This window comes from Globicephala melas, chromosome 6 (genome assembly GCF_963455315.2).
Source record: "Globicephala melas chromosome 6, mGloMel1.2, whole genome shotgun sequence".
Classification (NCBI taxonomy): Eukaryota; Metazoa; Chordata; class Mammalia; order Artiodactyla; family Delphinidae; genus Globicephala; species Globicephala melas.
The window spans coordinates 66,637,136-66,657,306 of record NC_083319.1 but is presented as its reverse complement, the minus strand read 5'-3'; the positions used below and the strand labels follow the sequence as shown (position 1 = coordinate 66,657,306).

General features: G+C 35.0%; 1 protein-coding gene across 4 annotated transcripts in view; it reads right to left on the bottom strand.

The window, feature by feature from the left end:
* Positions 1-20,171, bottom strand: part of CNTLN (centlein) — a 331,593-nt gene that overhangs the window by 101,098 nt on the left and 210,324 nt on the right. For all 4 annotated transcript variants that reach the window (XM_060300962.1, XM_060300963.1, XM_060300964.1 and 1 more), the window contains 3 exons: positions 14,157-14,248; positions 7,115-7,656; positions 3,070-3,244 (listed from right to left, as the gene is read on the bottom strand). In XM_060300962.1, the coding sequence (XP_060156945.1) occupies positions 3,070-3,244; positions 7,115-7,656; positions 14,157-14,248 (809 nt within the window). The remainder of the gene's footprint in view (positions 1-3,069; positions 3,245-7,114; positions 7,657-14,156; positions 14,249-20,171) is intronic.

Genomic DNA, 20,171 nt, shown 5'->3' with positions numbered 1-20,171 from the left:
AAGACACCATAAAGCATTATAAAATAGTATAAAGCAATTATAAAGCATAAAGGAGCATAAAGCAATTATCCTCCAAAATAGATGTTAAAAAAAAACATGATAATCTCATTAGAAGTAGAAAAAGCCTTTGACAAAATTCTACATCCAATTATGATAAAAACTCTACAGAAAGTAGGCATAGAGTGAACTTACCTCAAGATAACAAAGGCTATATATGAAAAACCCACAGCAAACATCGTTCTCAATGGTGAAAAACTGAAACCATTTCCTCTACGATCAGGAACAAGACAAGGTTGCCCACTCTTTCCACTATTATTCAACATAGTTTTGGAACTTTCAGCCACAGCAACCAGAGAAGAAAAAGAAATAAAAGGAATCCAAATCAGAAAAGAAGAAGTAAAACTGTCACTGTTTGCTGATGACATGACACTATACATAGAAAATCCTAAAGATGCCACCAGAAAACTACTAGAGCTAATCAATGAATTTGGGAAAGTAGCAGTATACAAAATTAATGCACAGAAATCTTTTGCATTCCTATACACTAATGAAGAAAAATCTGAAAGTGAAATTAAGAACACACTCCCATTTACCACTGCAACAAAAAGAATAAAATATCTAGGAATAAACCTACCTAAGGAGACAAAAGACTGGTATGCAGAAAACTTTAAGACACTGATCAAAGAAATTAAAGACGATACAGATGGAGAGATATACCATGTTCTTGCATTGAAAGAATCAACATTGTGAAAATGACTATAAGACCCAAAGCAAGCTACAGCTTCAACGCAATCCCCATCAAACTACTCATAGCATTTTTCACAGAAAAAGAACAAAAAAATTTACAATTTGTATGGAAACACAGAAGACCCCGAATAGCCAAAGCAATCTTGAGGAAGAAAAACAAAGCTGGATGAATCAGGCTCCCTGACTTCAGACTATACTACAAAGCTACAGTAATCAAGACAATACGTTACTGGCATAAAAACAGAAATATAGGTCAATGGAACAGGATAGAAAGCCTAGAGATAAACCCATGCACATATGGTCACCTTATGTTTAATAACGGAGGCTAGAATATACAATGGAGAAAAGACAGCCTCTTCAATAAGTGGTGCTGGGAAAAATGGAGAGAAACATGTAAAAGAATGAAATTAAAACACACCCTAACACCATACACAAAAATAAACTGAAAATGGATTAAAGAACGAAATGTAAGGCCAGAAACTATCAAACTCTTGGAGGAAAACATAGGCAGAACACTCTATGACATAAATCACAGCAAGATTCTTTTTGACCCACCTCCTAGAGAAATGGAAATGAAAACAAACAAATGGGACCTAATGAAGCTTAAAAGCTTTTGCACAGCAAAGGAAACCTTGAACAAGACGAAAAGACAACCCTCAGAATGGGAGAAAATATTTGCAAACGAAGCAACTAACAAAGGATTAATCTCCAAAATATACAAGCAGCTCATGCAGCTCAATATCAAGAAAACAAACAACCCTATCCAAAAATGGGCAGAAGACCTAAATAGACTTTTCTCCAAAGAATATATACAGATTGCCAACAAACACATAAAAGGATGGTCAATATCACTAATCATTAGAGAAATGCAAATTCAAACTACAATGAGGTATCACCTCACACCGGTCAGAATGGCCATCATCAAAAAGTCTAGAAACAATAAATGCTGGAGACGGTGTGGAGAAAAGGGAACCCTTCTGCACTGTTGCTGGGAATGTAAATTGATAAAGCCACTATGGAGAAACAGTATTGGAGGTTCCTTAAAAAACTAAAAATAGAACTACCATACGACCCCGCAATCCCACTACTGGGCATATACCCTGAGAAAACCGTAATTCAAAAGAGACATGTACCCCAATGTTCAGTGCAGCACTATTTACAATAGCGAGGACATGGAAGCAACCTAAGTGTCCATCGACAGATGAATGGATAAAGAAGATGTGGCATATATATATACAGTGGAATATTACTCAGCCAAAGAAATGAAATGAAATTGAGTTATTTGTAGTGAGGTGGATGGACCCAGCGTCTGTCATACAGAGTGAAGTAAGTCAGAAAGAGAAAATCAAATACCGTATGGTAACACATATATATGGAGTCTCCAAAAAAAAAAAAAAAAGGTTCTTATGAACATAGGGGCAGGACAGGAATAAAGATGCAGACGTAGAGAATGGACATGAGCACACGGGGAGGGGGAACTGTAAGATGGGATGAAGTGAGAGAGTTGCATTGACATATATACACTACCATATGTAAAACAGATAGCTAGTGGGAAGCAGTCGCGTAGCACAGGGAGATCAGCTCTGTGCTTTGTGACCACATAGAGGTGTGGGATAGGGAGCGTGGGAGGGAGACGCAAGAGGGATAGCATATGGGAATATATATATACGTGTAGCTGATTAACTTCATTATACAGCAGAAACTAACACAACACTGTAAAGGAATTATACACCAATTAATATGTTAAAAAAAAACATAAGCAGAATAAGCATCTCAATTGCAAACATGTAAATAAAACTTTAGAAAAAATAAAAATAAAGAAATTAAAAAAATAAAATATATTGGGGAATAAAATACATTAGGTTGAAATTTAAAAAAAATCAGAACAGCAAAATAAAAAAAATACGCTGGGGAATAAAATACATTACGTAGAAATCAGAAATTTAAAAATTTAGTCAGACTAAATAATTTATTATCATGAAGGCTAATATAAAAACAGAAATTTCTTCTTTTCATATATTTTATATACCTGCAAACAGCAATGAGCTTATTATCACATTCATTTATTTTTGACTGAAAGATAAATACCTTAAGATTTATATTCAGGAAAATTATATCTATTTCCATGTTCATCTATGCAAAAGATTATACTAAATTAGTACTTGAAAATTATTAAAAAGTGAGTATTTTCACTGTATATTCCAAAGAAAACAATTTTTTAAGGATTTAAATTAAATCACTGGCAACAAAAATTGATTTAAGTTATGAAGCATGAGATAACATTAAAAACATAGCTTATAATTAAGCAAAATTGTGATATACCTTTGGAGTCTTTCCATCTACATTTGGATGTATTTGTACTATTTCTTTGCCTTGCATTTGGCTGTCTTCTGTTTGGCTTTCTTTCTGGTCTCCTCTATCCTCTGTAGGACTTATTTTCTGGGATGTTTCTACAATAATTTTCCCCAAATTTTGTACGGTCTGTGCTTCAGAATCACTGATTTTGGGAAAAAGGGGGGATATAAAGCCCAAGAAGAAGAGTTGTTAAACGTACCTCTTTAAGTTCAAGACCAAATAATATTACAGCACAGTTTATATAGGTAGCTACAAGTTTAATTTGGGCATTTACTGATTCTCATTGTTAAGAGAGAAAATTACTCTAAATATATTGAGAGAAAATTGTTTAAATATATTTTACAAAATTATAAAATCTCATCAAGAAGTTAGATTATCTAATATCACATGCTTGCAGCATCACTTCTATAGTATTTCTCCAAGTGTTAACTCAGGAAGCACATGTTTCAACGCTTGCAGGGTTGGAACACTCACTACTTTCTGACCCAGGGCAGAAAGCTTTAATATTTCTAAAAGAAAGTTTTCTCCTAGTCTGGAACAAAATCTGAATCTCTGAGCCTTTCATGAATTGATCTAGTTCCGTCTCTTATGGGTATTCATCATTCAATATAATACTTGTTAAGCACCAACTATGTACCAGGCACTTTTCTGGGCACAAGGGTAAAATGGTGAGTGAAAAAAAAATAGATTAAACTCCTTGCCCTCAGGTAGCTTTCAGCCCAGTGGGGTGGGGAGACAGGTGACAAAGAAGAGGACTAAATTTTATATATGTATATATAAAACACAGTATGTTAATAGTTTGTGTTAAAGAAAAAAAATAAAGGGAAGAAGATTAGAAGTGCTGGTGTTGATGCTGAGCAGAAATTTAAGTTCAATCCCTTTTCCACATGGACGATCTAACTATTTGGATATAGTTATATGATGCTTGCAACATCTCTAAGGAAAACATCCCTAGCTTGTTCAAGTACTCCTAACATGAATGCTTTTGAGATGCTTTCCCTTCCTGGTCCCTCTTGAAAAGTACACCAGCTTATTTTGATGGAGCATTATGTCCAGAATTCAATTTCATACTTCGAGTGTACAATGAGAAGTATTTAGTAGTACTCCTGGTAGATGTAGACTAAATTTGTATAAGCTTTTCCAGCATGCATATTGTACTGAGACTCTTACAGGATTTAACAAAATATACTTTTACATTCACTATTACAAAGTGCCATATCTTCCCATTGCATAGTTGAACAACTGACATTTTATAGCCAAGTAAAGGACCCTGTAGTCTTCTGGATAACTATATCTTCCCAGTCTATTGAGATCTTTGGGGATTTTGATTCTATCTTGTAAACTATTTTCCAGCCCTTTCAGTGTCACGTTATCCACAGATTTGATAAACATGTTTTGCTGAAATTCTGTCTTTCTTCTTCTAGGTATTAACAACTCCTCCTGATTATTACCTATCAGTGAATGGGCATTGATAAAGATAATTCATATATCGGGACCCACAAAATGCAGGCTGCCCCAGCGGCCCGGCCTGTGTCAGAAACTGGAACCTAAGTCAGCTGCACTAACGGGAAATGCATCACTGTCAAGGAAAGCTAACATATACCAATCAGAATCCTCCAATTCAGCTTTAGCTAGTTTGCGAACTTTAGCTAGCTACCTTACCCTAGAAAATAGGACCCGCTAGCTTTACAAGAAAATCCCTGACCTCCTAGCCAATCATGCCCTGTTTCTGCTTTGCCTCTTATAATGCTCTATAAAACTCCCTCCTGCCCCAAAACCCTTGAAAGAGTGCTCCACAGCTTGTTAGGCACTGCACTCCCCTTATCCATGCATGTTTTCGCATGAATAGAGGTCTTCATGCTCGTTACTAAATCATATTATTTTTGTTCTTTGACATCATGCTCTTGTAATATTATTCAACTATGGGAAATAAATATTCATAAGGTAATAATTATATAATATTCTATATACAAATAAATAAAGGGCCAAGTTCTATTTTCCTCAGTATCCAAGTAAATTTCTTATATTTCAGACTATGAAAAGTTAAAAGAAATAGAATGTCCTGAAGTCCTGAGGCTCCATTGTGGGATTTCTAATTGCTTGAGAATTCTTTGCAGCTGAGTGATTCCTGAGACCGTTCTGTCAGGCAGGAAATGTAACAATTAATCCTCACAGTGTAAAACTGAGTTTCACTGCTAATAACTTAAATGACAATCCTATGTTTTAAGAGATATAGTGTGATACATCCCCCAAAATACGTGACCTTCTGCACATGCACCAAGAAGATGAAATTGAACTGAGTGTATTCCTTAACTTTCACATATTTATTCAGACATACATACACCAGTAAATATGTACCACTATATTATGAAGAGTGTGGTAGTACCAACTGGCTGAGATATAATTAGTAGATGAAACCAGAATTTCCTGGAAGACAAAGATAAACACTTAGTGGGTTTTGGTTTTCTTTTTTTTTTTGCAGTACGCGGGCCTCTCACTGTTGTGGCCTCTCCTGTTGCAGAGCACAGCCTCCGGACACGCAGGCTCAGCGGCCATGGCTCACGGGCCTAGCCGCTCCCTGGCATGTGGGACCTTCCCGGACCGGGACACGAACCCGTGTCCCCTGCATCGGCAGGCGGACTCTCAACCACTGCACCACCAGGGAAGCCCTTAGTGGGTTTTAAACTAAGTAGGATTTTATCTCTAACTGCTTTTGAGAACAGGGAAGAAAACCTTAGAAGAGGTAACAAAGAAACAGGAGAGCAGATTTGGTCTTTTTTCCTTACTTTCATAAATTTGTTTTTGAGTTTTTCACCTGTCTAAAGACCAGAGGCATGACCACTGATCGTTTAAAACAGTGGTTGGCAAACTTGTCTGCATATTGGAATCAGCTGGAGAGCCTCAAAACATACTGAAGCTTGTATCTCACTCCAGAAGTTATGATTTAATTGTTCTGGGATGTGGCCTGAGCTTTGGAATTTTTATGAGATCCCCAGGTGATTCTAATATGCAAACAAGTTTGAGAATTGCATTTTAAAATGTTTCAGATCTATGTCTAAGAAAACTACCCAGAAACATCCCAAATCTAAAACAGATCATGACTGCAGATTTAAAAAAAAAAAAAAAACTTGGGAAAATAAAAGGAAATATGCGCCATCATAAACCAAGACAGAATTATGGAAAATTGTTCCATGTGTCTGTTAACAATTCTGGCCACATTAAACTTCCGTATTATCTAGGTATAAAAAGAGGTGTTCTATTATCCACTTGCCTTTGTGGTTTTACTGATGTGCTTCAATGTATGAATGTATAGCCAGGGGTAAGGGTAAGAAATATTATAGATTTTTAGTATTCCCCTGTTGTTATTCACTAGGGGTTAGATAACTTAAAACTAGGAATCTGTAGAGCTTTAACTTTAAAGAACTAATTTTTAACCTCCTTCAATTAAAGTTAGCACAATGACTTGCATAATACATACATGAAATAATTAGTGAAGATGGTTCTTAATTTAAAGGATGTTAAACAGCTTGTAGACATCTGGTAACAAGCTGAAATGGGTCATTCAAAATTTATCTAACTAAATTAAGGGGAAAAAATGTTTCTCCTCCCAGGTTGCCATGTCACAAGATAACTAAACCGACTTAGTAGGCTTGCCTGGGAATCCTTAGCTGTCAGTGGTGAATATGCAAAGGGCCAGCAAATTAAATCAACCTGCCAAACTGTCAATTTCAAGCCTCATGACTGCATGAAAATAGCATCACTGGAAGAAATCAAGCATTGCCTTCTTTTGGGTTTCCTGGCACCTATTCAAACACTCATGCAGTTGTGGCTAATTTTGCATGCAAATTTCAGTCAATAAGCTCAGAACAAGACCTCCCAAGATATTTCAAAGGATCTGACAGTATTTTTTCTGAATACCAAATCGACAGTAGTTGAAATTCAATCTCCACTTGCTGGTGCTTTACATATGCACAGTGTCCCCACCACTGAGCTAAGTTAATGAGAGCCTTACCTGCTTTCGCACACATCCTCCCAGTCGTCCTTGCTGAGGTTCTCAAACACATTGCTCATGACCTTGATGGAGTGATTGAGAACAGTGTGGTAACGACCCACGGTGCGCTTTTTCTTGGCCGCTTTAAATTTAACCTTGGTAGTGGTTGCCTTACAATCAGATTGTCTAGATCCAGATCTCACTTCCGTGGTGGCCATCTCAGATTTAGCTTTGTCTGCTGAACGCTGTAATTTCTCTACTGAATTCATCAGCTCTTCATTTTCATTTCTCAACTCATTAGCTTCTGCCACTTGTCTCCTTAGGGAAGTGACTTCTATCTCCAGCTCACTGAGTTTTACTTGAAGTTCAGCTTTGTCTTTTTCTACATCTTTACTTCCCTTTTGCAGTTGTTCCACCTCTTTTTCTCTGGTCTTTGCGTCTTCTTGCTGCTGTTTCACAAGGGATTTCAGGAAATCATTTTCTTTTATTAATTTTTTATTCCCTTCTTTTAATTTTCTTGACCTTTTCTCAAAAGATTTTAGCCGATTTTCCAATTCAATGACCTAAATAGAAAAGTTTAATTTATTCTTTTAAAAGTCCAAAACCAGAATGTACTGTATTTTTATTGTCATTTCTAACTTATGAAAATAAAATTTCATTTAGCACAAGGACAAAATAAATCTAAAGTACTTAATTTCTAAATAATTCTAAGGTGGTGTACATAAATACATTCTAAAATGCAATAATACATCTGTTGAATAAAGGACAGATGGTAAAAGAAGTTAAAATTCTACACAATGTGACACAGAACTAAGTATGCTAATAAGCTCTGCAGAGTTCTCTGAGACTGTAAGTGCTTTGGCTTTATAGTCTACTGTTGGGAAGGAAAAAAATTTCCTTCTACCCTTCTAGGTTCTTTCTGGTCTCAGAATGAAATTGATATAAGACAGATTAACAAGAGAAAAATATAAGAATATAAAAATATAATATAAGATATATAAATATATATTATATAAATATATAATATAAGACAGATTAACAAGAGAAAAACAAAAATTTAATATCACGTATACCTCCTGTATACTTGGGAGATACCCAGGAAAACTGAGTAACTCCCCGAAATGGCCTAAGCCATCACCTTAAATACCATTTTCATCTAAAGACTATGTAAGATTTTGGTGGGTGGGAGTCAGTTATAGGAGGTTCCCAGGAAAAGCACAGTAAACAAGGGTCTGGCTGTTAAGCAGATTTAGGTCCTTGCCTTCTCCACTGATTACACTTTTAGAGATTTGGTCATCTTCATCTTCCTGGTACAGCAAGGTATACCCTCTTACAAATGGAGATTTCCCTTATAAATGTAAATGTTTCTTACAAAGGGATAACTTCTACTCAGTTTTCAGAGCTTTTCTTATGTCTGTAGTTTCTTAAAAATAATCAGCCTAAAATAATCAATATGCCAAAGAGACATATTTTGGGGTGATATATTTTGCTCCCCCTCATTTTACTACTCGTGAAAAAGAATACTTTCAGAGAAAAACAATTTATACAAAAAGTCTGAAAACAGTACATAGGGAAACTTTATTATTAAAATAAAATTAGCCTTCAATATTTAACTATCATATGAAAAACTGATGACCTAAATACAAAATGATCTATTGAGGCTGCTTTTTCCTAAATTATAAAAATGTAATTTTAATAGTTGTGAGGTCCTTAGTTTATAAAATACAGGAACTTTTTACCAAAAAAAAAAAAAAAAAAAAAGGAATCTAACAATGTTAAAATAATTATTTCAAGGTTTCATATGAATTAATTTTTTTACATTTATTTCATTAAACAGTGTTCATGTTGTAGGACACAGAAATAATATATAATTCTTGAACTTAATTTCAAAAACTATTCAGAAACAAAGACAATTGCACAAATAAAGCTAATAAAGGATAGAATCTAAGTGCCATAAGTCTGGACATAAAGGAAAGAGCAACTGATTCTAAGCCATGAGTACAAAAATTTCAAGGAGGAGTTGATTTCAACTTAAATCTTGAAAAATATTCAACACTGTTTGTAAAGCACTGTTGCAGAGGAAGACATTTCTCTCTACCCTTCTGTGTTCTTATGGCTGGTCTAAGAATTAAATTGACATGAGACACATTAACAGGAGAAAATCAAAGGTTTTATAACATGTGTACATGGGAGAGACCCAGGAAAACACAGTAACTCAATGAAATGGCCAAAACCCTCCTCGCCTTAAATACCATTTTCAGCTAAAGAGAAAAGAGGATGTTGGTGCTAGTGGTTTAGGAGGAAGGCAATTAACAAGGAGATGGAAAAGCAAATTCGTGGTAAACAAATGTTTGCTGAACCATGCAGAGACAACAGGACACAGAGAGAAATTTTAACAGACAATTGGCTAGATTCTTCCCTGACAACACACACCTAGTTTATACTACAGTTATCTATGGTGATAGTTCCCTTCCTGGAATAGGTCCTCTATCTTCATTCTCTTAGGCAGTCAGGTGGAAGGTCAAAGTTTCTTCCTGAGTCTTTTGGGTCCTGATTATTTTTGACTCAAAATAATCCATATGCCAAAGAGACTTTTGGAGTGGCAAATTTTGTTCCTTTATAGTACATTTTACCATTTATAAAAATTTTTAATAAACACAATCTCTTCTGATAATCTCAAAAACAGGTGAGGTAAGCAGAATTGATAATTATCTTCCCAGAAGAGGAAATGGAAGCTCTGAAAACTTAACACACAGACGTAAACATTTCCTGGTTAAACTGGGATTCAAGTTCAGGATTTTGTGCCTATCCCACTATTCCACAAGCCGTATGGGGAAGAAGACTTTCCCAGATATATGTGGAAAATGAACAAAGAACTAGGGTCAAGAAAGAAAGAGTCAAGCAAGAAACTTTTATAGGTCTTAACAGGGCTTACTCTTGACCTGGAGTAGATGTATATGAGTTTGCACCAGACTACTTGTAGACCTCTGTATATTTCTGGGAAACAAATTCTATTGATCCCTCTCAATGCAAATACTTTATTGGAGAGCTGGATAATGTGACAAAAAAAATACAACAATTGAAAAACTATATGGACTCATACTTACCTTAAAACAAATTCTTCAAAGGAGAAAACATTATTGATACATTGACAACCAATGATTTAAAATAATATTCGAGAAATACACAAAAAACTTATGCATACTCTTAACACTTTCCAGTTTACTGGACTTGACTCATGATGGTGAAGATCTAAGTTGTTTCCTAATGTGAGTTTCAGTCCTCTCTGATCCTTCTGCACCCTTAGTCTTCTTGTGAGTTCAACCCCCTTCATTTAATTCAACAGTCATTTACCGATTGGTTATGCTGCCCTGGGACATGGATATTTCCCAACACAATATGAAGAATCTCAGCTAATTTTAATCAGTTTTTTCCATAGTATGATATACTCCCTACTGTTGGACTTATGTCTTTGTAGGGCTTACTCTTGACCTGAAATAGAGGTATATGAGTTTCTACCAGAATATTGTAGACCTCTGTATATTTCTGTGAAACAAATTCTGTTGTTGTTTCTCAATGCAAATACTTTATTGGAGAGCTGGATAATGTGACAGAAAATACAGTGTTCAGGAATACATGAACATTTTTACTTTTTCCAAAACACTCTATCACGAAATTATAGTCTCCATTTACTAAAAAATACTACAAGCAGAAAAAGAATACCACCTTTTTCTCTTTGGTTTCTCTCAGTGGTTTTTAATCACTGCCCCAAACAGTATAGTTTTCATAAATATACTTTAAAATATTTTAGCATGTTAGATTCCAGGGTGGAGTGAATAGAAGAGACTGTATTTTTAAAAATTATTTTATGAAAATAAACAATTATACCTTTAAAAAATGATTTTGACTGTGGTGATATAAAAATATTAGTAAGAAGCAGTGCAATCTAGGGGAAATTGAATTTTGAGCCTGGTCTGGATCTCACTTCTAGCTCTGATTGCTTTACCTGGTAAAATATTTAACCTATTTTACCTTTAGTTTCCTCATCTGTGAAATGGGAATAGTAACAGCTATTTTGCAGGTTACGAGCATTAAATATGATCATATACCACAATTCTCAGTAGACGGTAAGTTCTAGACGGTTCATCATCATCATCATCATCATCATCATCATCATTATTGTCTCTATTACTGTTAATCATAACAGCTAGTTAATAATATTACTTGAGCTAAAATATAATTACTTGCACTAAATATTGCTGAATTATCTATTAAATCAACTTTACACATTTTTTTTTTTTTTTTTTTTTTGCGGTACGCGGGCCTCTCATTGTTGTGGCCTCTTCTGTTGCGGAGCACAGGCTCCAGGCGCGCAGGCTCAGTGGTCATGGCTCACGGGCCCAGCCACTTCGCGGCATGTGGGATCCTCCCGGACCGGGGCACGAACCCGTGTCCCCTGCATCGGCAGGCGGACTCCCAACCACTGCACCACGAGGGAAGCCCCTCAACTTTATACTTTTGATTAAAATATAACATAATGAAGAAATGTAACAAACAAATTTGAGATTTCAGTTTTGGAAATTGGCATTTTTTTATTTTAAGATTGGGTACAACTCATGAAAATTTTAGATACCAGTGGAAGAGTACCTTTTTAAGGTCTGTTATGTTTAAAATATTTAAAGTCTGTTAACTGCCTAATGTGAATCTATGTTTAAACATAAGAACTGGTCAAAATTATTTGCATTTAAGTTTAAAATGGAGGACAAGAGAGATACTACTTCTAAAGAATTTGATAAGGGAAAGTCCATAGCACATATTAAAGTGTTATTCAAGGTATACTCTCAAAAAATTGTCAAACTGATTTCACCTCTCCAAAAACAGAAAGGAAATTTTCAATATATATTTGAAAATGAAAGTCTGAGGAAGTGTTAAAGGCATTTGGTTTGTGTGGTATTAGATCATCTCAAGTCCAGTACTGAGCATTTAATTTACCAAAAAGATGGCTCCTTTCAAAACTGAAATAAAACACCTGACTTTTTAAAGTTTGTGTATTACTTTGTTAGAGCTGCCATAACAAAGTACACAGACTGGGTGGCTTCAACCCTAATAACCTCATTTTAACTTAATTAAAATTTTAAAGACCTCCATCTTCAAATATAGTCACATTCTGAGATACAGGGGATTAGGACTTTGACGTAAGAATTTGGGTGGGGGACACAACTTATCCCTTAACAGAGTGAAATGTTAAGACATTATTTTAAAAAGGATCTACTTATATGTTTCATTGCTACTACGTATTATACAAATATTGTTTTCATGTTTTTACTGTCTTTTAAACCCATTTTGAATGAATTTCATATATATCCTTCTAAAATAAGGGAACTCAACTAAAGGGGTTAAATCATGACTCATACAATTGCATTAGGTTAATATTTAAAAAAACAGTGACAGATTAGTACACTAATTTGACACATGGTCCAATGAAAACAATTTCTGTTGGCTTTTAAGACTTAAAATGGCTTTCTGGATCTACTATGGTAGTAGTCAATGAAGGGGAGCAGAATTTTGCCACCCCAAAATGTCTCTTTGACATATGTCTTATCTTGAGCTGGTTGTTTTTAAGAAACAGCAGACACAAGGAGAGGCTCTGAAAACTGAGTAGTAACTGACTGCCCAGCCCTGACATCTTTTCTTGTCTTTAGCTGAGGAAGGTGTATAAGGTGACGGCTTGGACCATTTCAGGGTGTTACTTCAGTTTTCCTGGGCATCTCCTATGTATACAGGAGGTATGCCTGTTGTTAAACTTCTGTTTGTTTTTTCCTGTTAATCTGTCTTTTTATTACCGGTGATATCTCATCTGAGAACCTAAAAGAATAGAGGAAAAATTCCTTTCCTCCTCCACATCATTTATGGCAGTTGGAATGAAATAATAAACTTCTCTAGGTTTCTACCCTAACGTAGTAAGTAGTAGTGTAGTACAATATACCCACAGAAATAAAAATTATACAAAACCTGGCAAAAAAGAATAGTGTTCTGAAACAAAAAAGATAAATTGTTATAAACTGTATCACGTTCTAGCTGGCAGTACATACATTATTTCAATTACTTATTTTATCTTAAGATAATGAACATGAGCATTGCTTGTTCTTTATGTTATAATATGAAACTGATATGTGTCATTCAGTAATAATGAGATGATGGCCTGTGTTACCTGAGCATATGGCAAGTGTTAGGAGTATAAGGAATCATATCATCTGCTGTATATCACTAGATTTCCTACGAATCAATTCACAGACATACAAAATGTAAGTAGCTACATTAATATTTTTGTCTATATATCTGTAAACTTCCAGCTTTTTCTAAGAATATTTCCTTTATAACAATAACAAAAAGTATTAAAATAAAACCAAGCCCACTTAACTGAAACTGATGACAATGTTATTTATATACAAAAATGTAAATTAAGTACAAAGTTGTAAAGATAAATGTTAAGATTTTTAAACAACATTTTACTATTAAAGATAGCCATGTTGTAAAGTGAGTATAGGGTTTATACAGAGTGGTTCTATTAAAACAGGGAGAGCTATACCAAATCATATGGGCATAAATTTTTATCTAAAATGAGATGAGACATGTATAATTTTCAAGTTTAAAATTAAAATTATAAACATATTACCATTTTACTGCATAAAGCTGAAACTATGCTTTTTTTTTAGTTCAAATATTGTACATCTGTATGCGTTTTGAAATGTAACAGAGAAAGTAAAATAGTTAAGTTATACCTAATAAACACATAGAGGGTAAATTTTTATACTTTCTATTGTTATCATTCTTTTTATCTTTGAAAATATTTTAAACCTATGTCAACACAAGCATGAGTGTTTCCACATTTACTTCACTAACATTGATTTTTTTAACCCCATTTTTGTAAGCCAATGATTTTGAATTTAAATTAAGGATTCACCCAAGGTTTAAGTTCATGAGACCTCGTTTTAAAATATAATCCTTTATGTTAAAATTCAGATTTAACTTGCTCAGTTCAATATCGTAAAGATTAGACTACCTTCTGCAATGTCTGCTCCGACATTTCTTTCCGATTCTTCTCTGGAGTACTCTTCTTGACCCCATCATCTTCACCGTATCTAAAGAGTTCTTCTGGCAGAGAATAAATAATATATTATGGTACCTCATATGCTCCTGAAACACTGTTCTGTCATTTTAAGAAAAAGGGGTGTATGGTTTCTCAACTATGAATAACGTAGTCTATTTTATTGTCAAGTATTTGGCCAGTAACTGAATGGTGACCTTTTTCAAGATTTTCAGTCTCACAATTATGTATCTTTATAGTGTCCCTTTCTTTTTTGCAGCGTAAGATTTTCAAAGGTATAACAGATCTGCAGGTTAACAATGCTGTATTTTTATTCCCATCTTCATTCTTTTGTAGACCATTCCCCTTTGCCTTAAAAGCAGAATTCACTGCCTTTTTATCTACACAGTCACTACTAGTTTTGTTCTCTGGATCTTGTTCCCTGCCAGGAGGATCAGAGTGATTGCTGAACAAAGCAAACAGTAACAGAATTAGGGTAGACTGAAACTGTAACACCCCCTACCACCACCTTTCTTTAAAGTAAAAGATCATGCACTGGGCAGAGTAAAGCATAAAAATCACATTTCCAGAAAAAGTGACTTTATAACAAATAGAAACCCAGGTAATGGGTAAAGTTGTTCCTACAAATCATTCCTACACTACCCAGGCATTTGACTAATAAAACCCCTTCGAACAAGCAAAACTGTATAAGCAGCATAACAACATTAAAGGAAAAAAAATCATAAAACTTCAGTTAATATTATTAGAATTGAAATACATTAAAACCTATAAATATTTTTTTCTTAGAAGATAAATTATGGTGACAAATTTAACATTTTCTTACTGAATTATTTTTGAAATACACATTTCTCAAAGAATCAAAAAGGGGGCAAAAAGAATGCATAAAGCTAAAAGGATACATATCTGTGTTAGTCTGAGATGATTTTGCTTTAAAGTATGCTTGGCTGCTGTAGGTCAGTATGAAACTTTGATTTATCAACAAAGAAAAAAGAAAACAATATTACTCTCTGTAGAGTAGAAATCCTCTTGGTATAAACAGTGACTAACAAGTTTGTTAGAGTGAATTAGGCATTTCTTTTGTCTTTGAAACATGACATATCCAATTAAAACTTCTGTACTCCTGAAATAAATAGAACACTATCCTAAGGATAATAAAAGCTAGAATAGGTAGAATTTGCCACCTGGGGAATATGTACCTTTATCTTGATGATAATCTGTTGGTTCCCGAGTTTCTTTCTCTAGTCCCTTAACACCATGGTGCTGAATTCATTTACAAAACTCTTTCAGCAATATAGAAATAATATGCAAATACAATTCATCTGTTCTAGTCATTTAAATATCTGCTATAGTTCTAAGTAAAATATTTACACTTAAAAATAAGAAAATAGTTCTATATTCAAAGACTGTAGAGTGCTAAAAGTAGCTAAATAACTCCAACAATATAAATGTTGAAGACTGATTTAAAAATGAATTTGATTGCTGCTTTTGTGCTCCTAGGTGTGTGCAAGATTCCCTGGTGGACTGGAAGACCACGTTCACTTGTGGTTTTCTGTTGAAAACTTTGTTTCTCACCTTCACAGGTTTTACAAAGAATACATGGCAGCTAGGCCCAGGCCATGGAGAGGAACAAAGACCCAACTCTCTGCCCCTTGATTCCCTTCCCCTTCAAGGATCTCAGGATTTGGGAAGTGAACCAAGAGGACCTAGTTAGAAATATACAGTTCTATTTTTGTCCTTTGGTGGATGTGTGAGAATATGCTTATCCTTACTGGAAATTTATTTTAAAAATTGTGGATTTAAATGCTTTACTTTTATTTTTACCACTATACAAATTCGTTCTGATTTATATTCTTTCTCAGGAGTTTCTTCTCTCCCCACTTTTTCTTTTTAACTTTTAACTTTGCTTACTCATAGTTGTTTAAACATTTTTCTCTATCGCCTATGTGTTTTTGGTCCCCTTAATTCTCCTGGATTACATTATAAATTAATGTAAGTTCTTCTGCAACTTTTTCTCCTTCTTTTAGATTCTCTTTTAGCTATTTTAACAAATTAATATTAAAAATCTGTTATCATTATAAGGGATTGCAGGATATGCCAGCCTAATATATGCCACTTTGGTATATTGATTATTTTCAGCAGTAGGAACTTCAAAAGCTGCAAATGCAGGTAGAGGCTTTCTCTGAACTCCCCTTATCTGCCAGAAGACCCTCCAGAAGGAACTTGCGTGTTATTACCCACTCCCCTAAAGTTTCATCAACCAGAGAAGATTAACTCTTATCACAGGAGAGGAAACTAGAAGTCCACACTATACCCAGACAAGCTTTACTACAAACCATCATTCCTCTCAGCTAGTCTTCTATGGGCCCATTCATCTTTTCTAAAATCATTTACTCTCCCCTAAGAGGCCTACATCCCTCCTCCTCTCTCCCTATTAAGACAGTATGTAATCCTGAATTCTAAAGCCACCTCTTTGAGTACTCACTCTTCCCTGGGTTTCTTCCATGTGTATACCATGAGGTATAAACATTAATAAATTTCTGGTTTCCTCTTGCTAATCTGTCTTTTATTATAGGGGTTTCAGCTAAGAAGGGTAGAAGGAAAATTCTTATTCCTCCCCTACAATTATATTTTTACTCATCTTAATATGATGCTTCCTACACTATCTTAAAGGTCTGTTTGTGATTGTATCAACTTGGGATATAAAGAAAGGAGAATAGGTATCTTGTGTATTGGCAATTTCCTAAAAAATACTGAAACCGAGCAGGACCCTGTGGAGGCTCCTGGGTATGAAAGCCTTTCTGTGTCCCCTCGTTCCTTGTTTGTAGAGAACAGACTCCAGCCTCCATGACCTTCCCTGAGTCCCAAAGGGCAGATTCAAACAGTTGCTAATCATGGAAGGGAGGGGCTGCAGAGACAAGGCAGGAGCAGCCAAGAAACAATAGTGCAGCCTTGAGGCAGGTCCTGGTTTCACCTCAAGGGATACACACAACAGTACCTTTGAGCTCTTTACAGAACTAAAACCCCCAACAAACGGAAGATGTTAGCATTCTTCCTTCCAGAGAAGACCAGCTGAGGCCAGATTAAAGGAACCATAGAAGCTCATCAAGAGATGGCCTGAGACCAGATTAAAAGAGTGCAGGCCCTGCACACACCCTAATCTTATCGGCAAACTCACCCCTGAACTATTGCTGTAAAACTCCTCACCAAATCCTCCCAGGTTGGGACACACAGTTTTCAAAGGCAGGAGCCCACTGTGTCCCCCTTTGCCTGGCAAAGCAATAGAGCTACTCTTTCCTACTTCACCCAAAACTCTGTCTCTGAGATTCAATTGGGCACCAGGGCACAGAGGCCGAGTTTTTGGCATCAATATTACTATTTTTTCTTCACTTTTAGGAAAAGTGAATATATTACTTTAGAGGGTACTTGCCATTACATACAGTAAGAAATATATATTTGGTCTTTTTCCCTGGCTCCCCACACAAAGCTTCTAAAGTCCTTGGAATTTCATAAGTGATAGAGGTGAGAGGATTATCTTCTGTTATTCATAACAAGCCTCTTTGCACAAGGTTCCCCATAAATCTATTTTCCTTTATATTTCACTTCTACTTAACACAAGCTGGATATAAAAATGTTGTTGGAGACACCAACAAAAGTTGCAGGGTGCAAAATTAATACACAGAAATCTCTTGCATTTCTATACACTAATAATGAAAGATCAGAGAGGAGAATTAAGGAAACAATCCCTTTTACCATCACATCAAAAAGAATAAAGTACCTAGGTATAAAATTACCTAAGAAGGCAAAAGACTTGTACTCAGAAAACTATAAAACACTGATGAAATAAATCAAAGATGACACAAACAGATGTAAAGATATACCATGTTCTTGGATTGGAAGAATCAACATCATCAAAATGACTATACTACCCAAGGCAATCTATAGATTCAATGCCATCCCTATCAAATTATCAATGACACTTTTCACAGAACTAGAACAAAATATTTTAAATTTGTATGGAAACACAAAAGACCCCAGATAGCCAAAGCCATCCTGAGAAAGAAAAAGAGAGCTAGAAGAATCAAGCTCCCTGACCTCAGACTATACTACAAAGCTACAGCCATCTAAACAGTATGGTACTGGCACAAAAACAGAAACATAGATCAATGGAACCAGATAGAAAGCCCAGAAATAAACCCATGCACCTATGGTCAAGTAATCTACAACAAAGGAGGCAAGAATATACAATGGAGAAAAAACAGTCTCTTCACTAAGTGGTGCTGGGAAAACTGTGAAGCTGCATGTAAAAGAATGAAGTTAGGACATTCTCTAACATCATAATACACAAAAATAAACTCAAAATGGATAAAAGACTTAAATTTAAGACTGAATACTTAAAACTCTTTGAGGAAAACATAGGCAGAACACACTGTTACATAAATCACAGCAATATCTATTCAGATCTACCTCCTAGAGTAATGAAAATAAAACCAGAAATAAACAAATGGGACATAATTAAACCTAAAAGCTTTTTCACAGCAAAGGAAACCATAAACAAAATGAAAAGACAACCCACAGAATGGGAGAAAATATTTGCAAATGAAGCATCCAACAAGGGATTAATCTCTAAAATATAAAAACAGATCATGCAACTCAATATCAAAAAAACAACCCAATCCAAAAATGGGCAGAAGACCTAAATAGACACTTCTCCAAAGAAAACATATACATGGCCAAAAAAGCACATGAAAAGATGCTCAACATCACTAATTATTAGAGAAATGCAAATCAAAACTACAATGAGGTATCACCACACACTGGTCAGAATGGCCATCATCAAAAAGTCTACGAACAATAAATGCTGGAGAGGGTGTGGAGAAAAGGGAACCCTCCTACACTGTTGGTGGAAATGCAAATTGGTACAACCACTATGGAGAAAAGTATGGAGTTTCCTTAAAAAACCAAAAGTAGAACTGCTATATGATCCAGCAATCCCACTCCTGAGCATATATCCAGAGAAAACCATAATTTGAAAAGATACACGCACCCCAATGTTCACTGCAGCACTATTAACAATAGCCAGAACACAGAACCAACCTAAATGTCCATCAACAGATGAGTGAATAAAGAAGATGTGGTACATATATACAATGGAATATTACCCAGCCATAAAAGGAACGAAATAACGCCATTTGCAGCAACATTGGTGGACCCAGAGACTGTCATACTTTATGAAGTAAGTCAGACAGAGAAAGACAAATAATATATGATATCACTTATATGTGGAATCTAAAAAAAAGACACAAATGGACTTATTTACAAAACAGAAATAGAGTCACATATGTAGAAAACAATCTTATGGTTCTGGGGGGAAAGGTGGGGGAAGGATAAATTGGGAGATTGGAATTGACATATACACGCTACTATATATGAAATAGATAACTAGTAAGGACCTACTGTATAGCACAGGGAACTCTACTCAATACGCTGTAATGGCCTATATGGGAAAAGAATCTAAAAAAGAGTGGATATATGTATATGTATAAATGATTCACTTTGCTGTACACTTGAAACACAACATTGTAAATCAACTATACTCCAATAAAAACTTTACAAAAAGAATAATCCAGAATAAATAAAAATACACAAAACAAAATATACTATGAAGGCTCCCACTGACCTAAGATGAAACAATCTGAATATCAAAAAGAATAATGCCTTCAATGGATTAAAAAATCTTTAAATATATCAACAGAAGTTCTGAGTTTCTAACACTAACAAAAGCCACCAACTCATTGATCACCTTTGAAGGATGCTAGGTCACCAAACGAAAATTGGTAAAGAGGTGTAATCAAGATTTTTCTTGCCTTTCCTGTACAAACTGTATTTCAGGATAACCAAATAGTTATCCATATTCTTCTTCATAGAATTCCAGATAAAAAGTGCACAAAAAATGCTAAAATCAGAAAATTG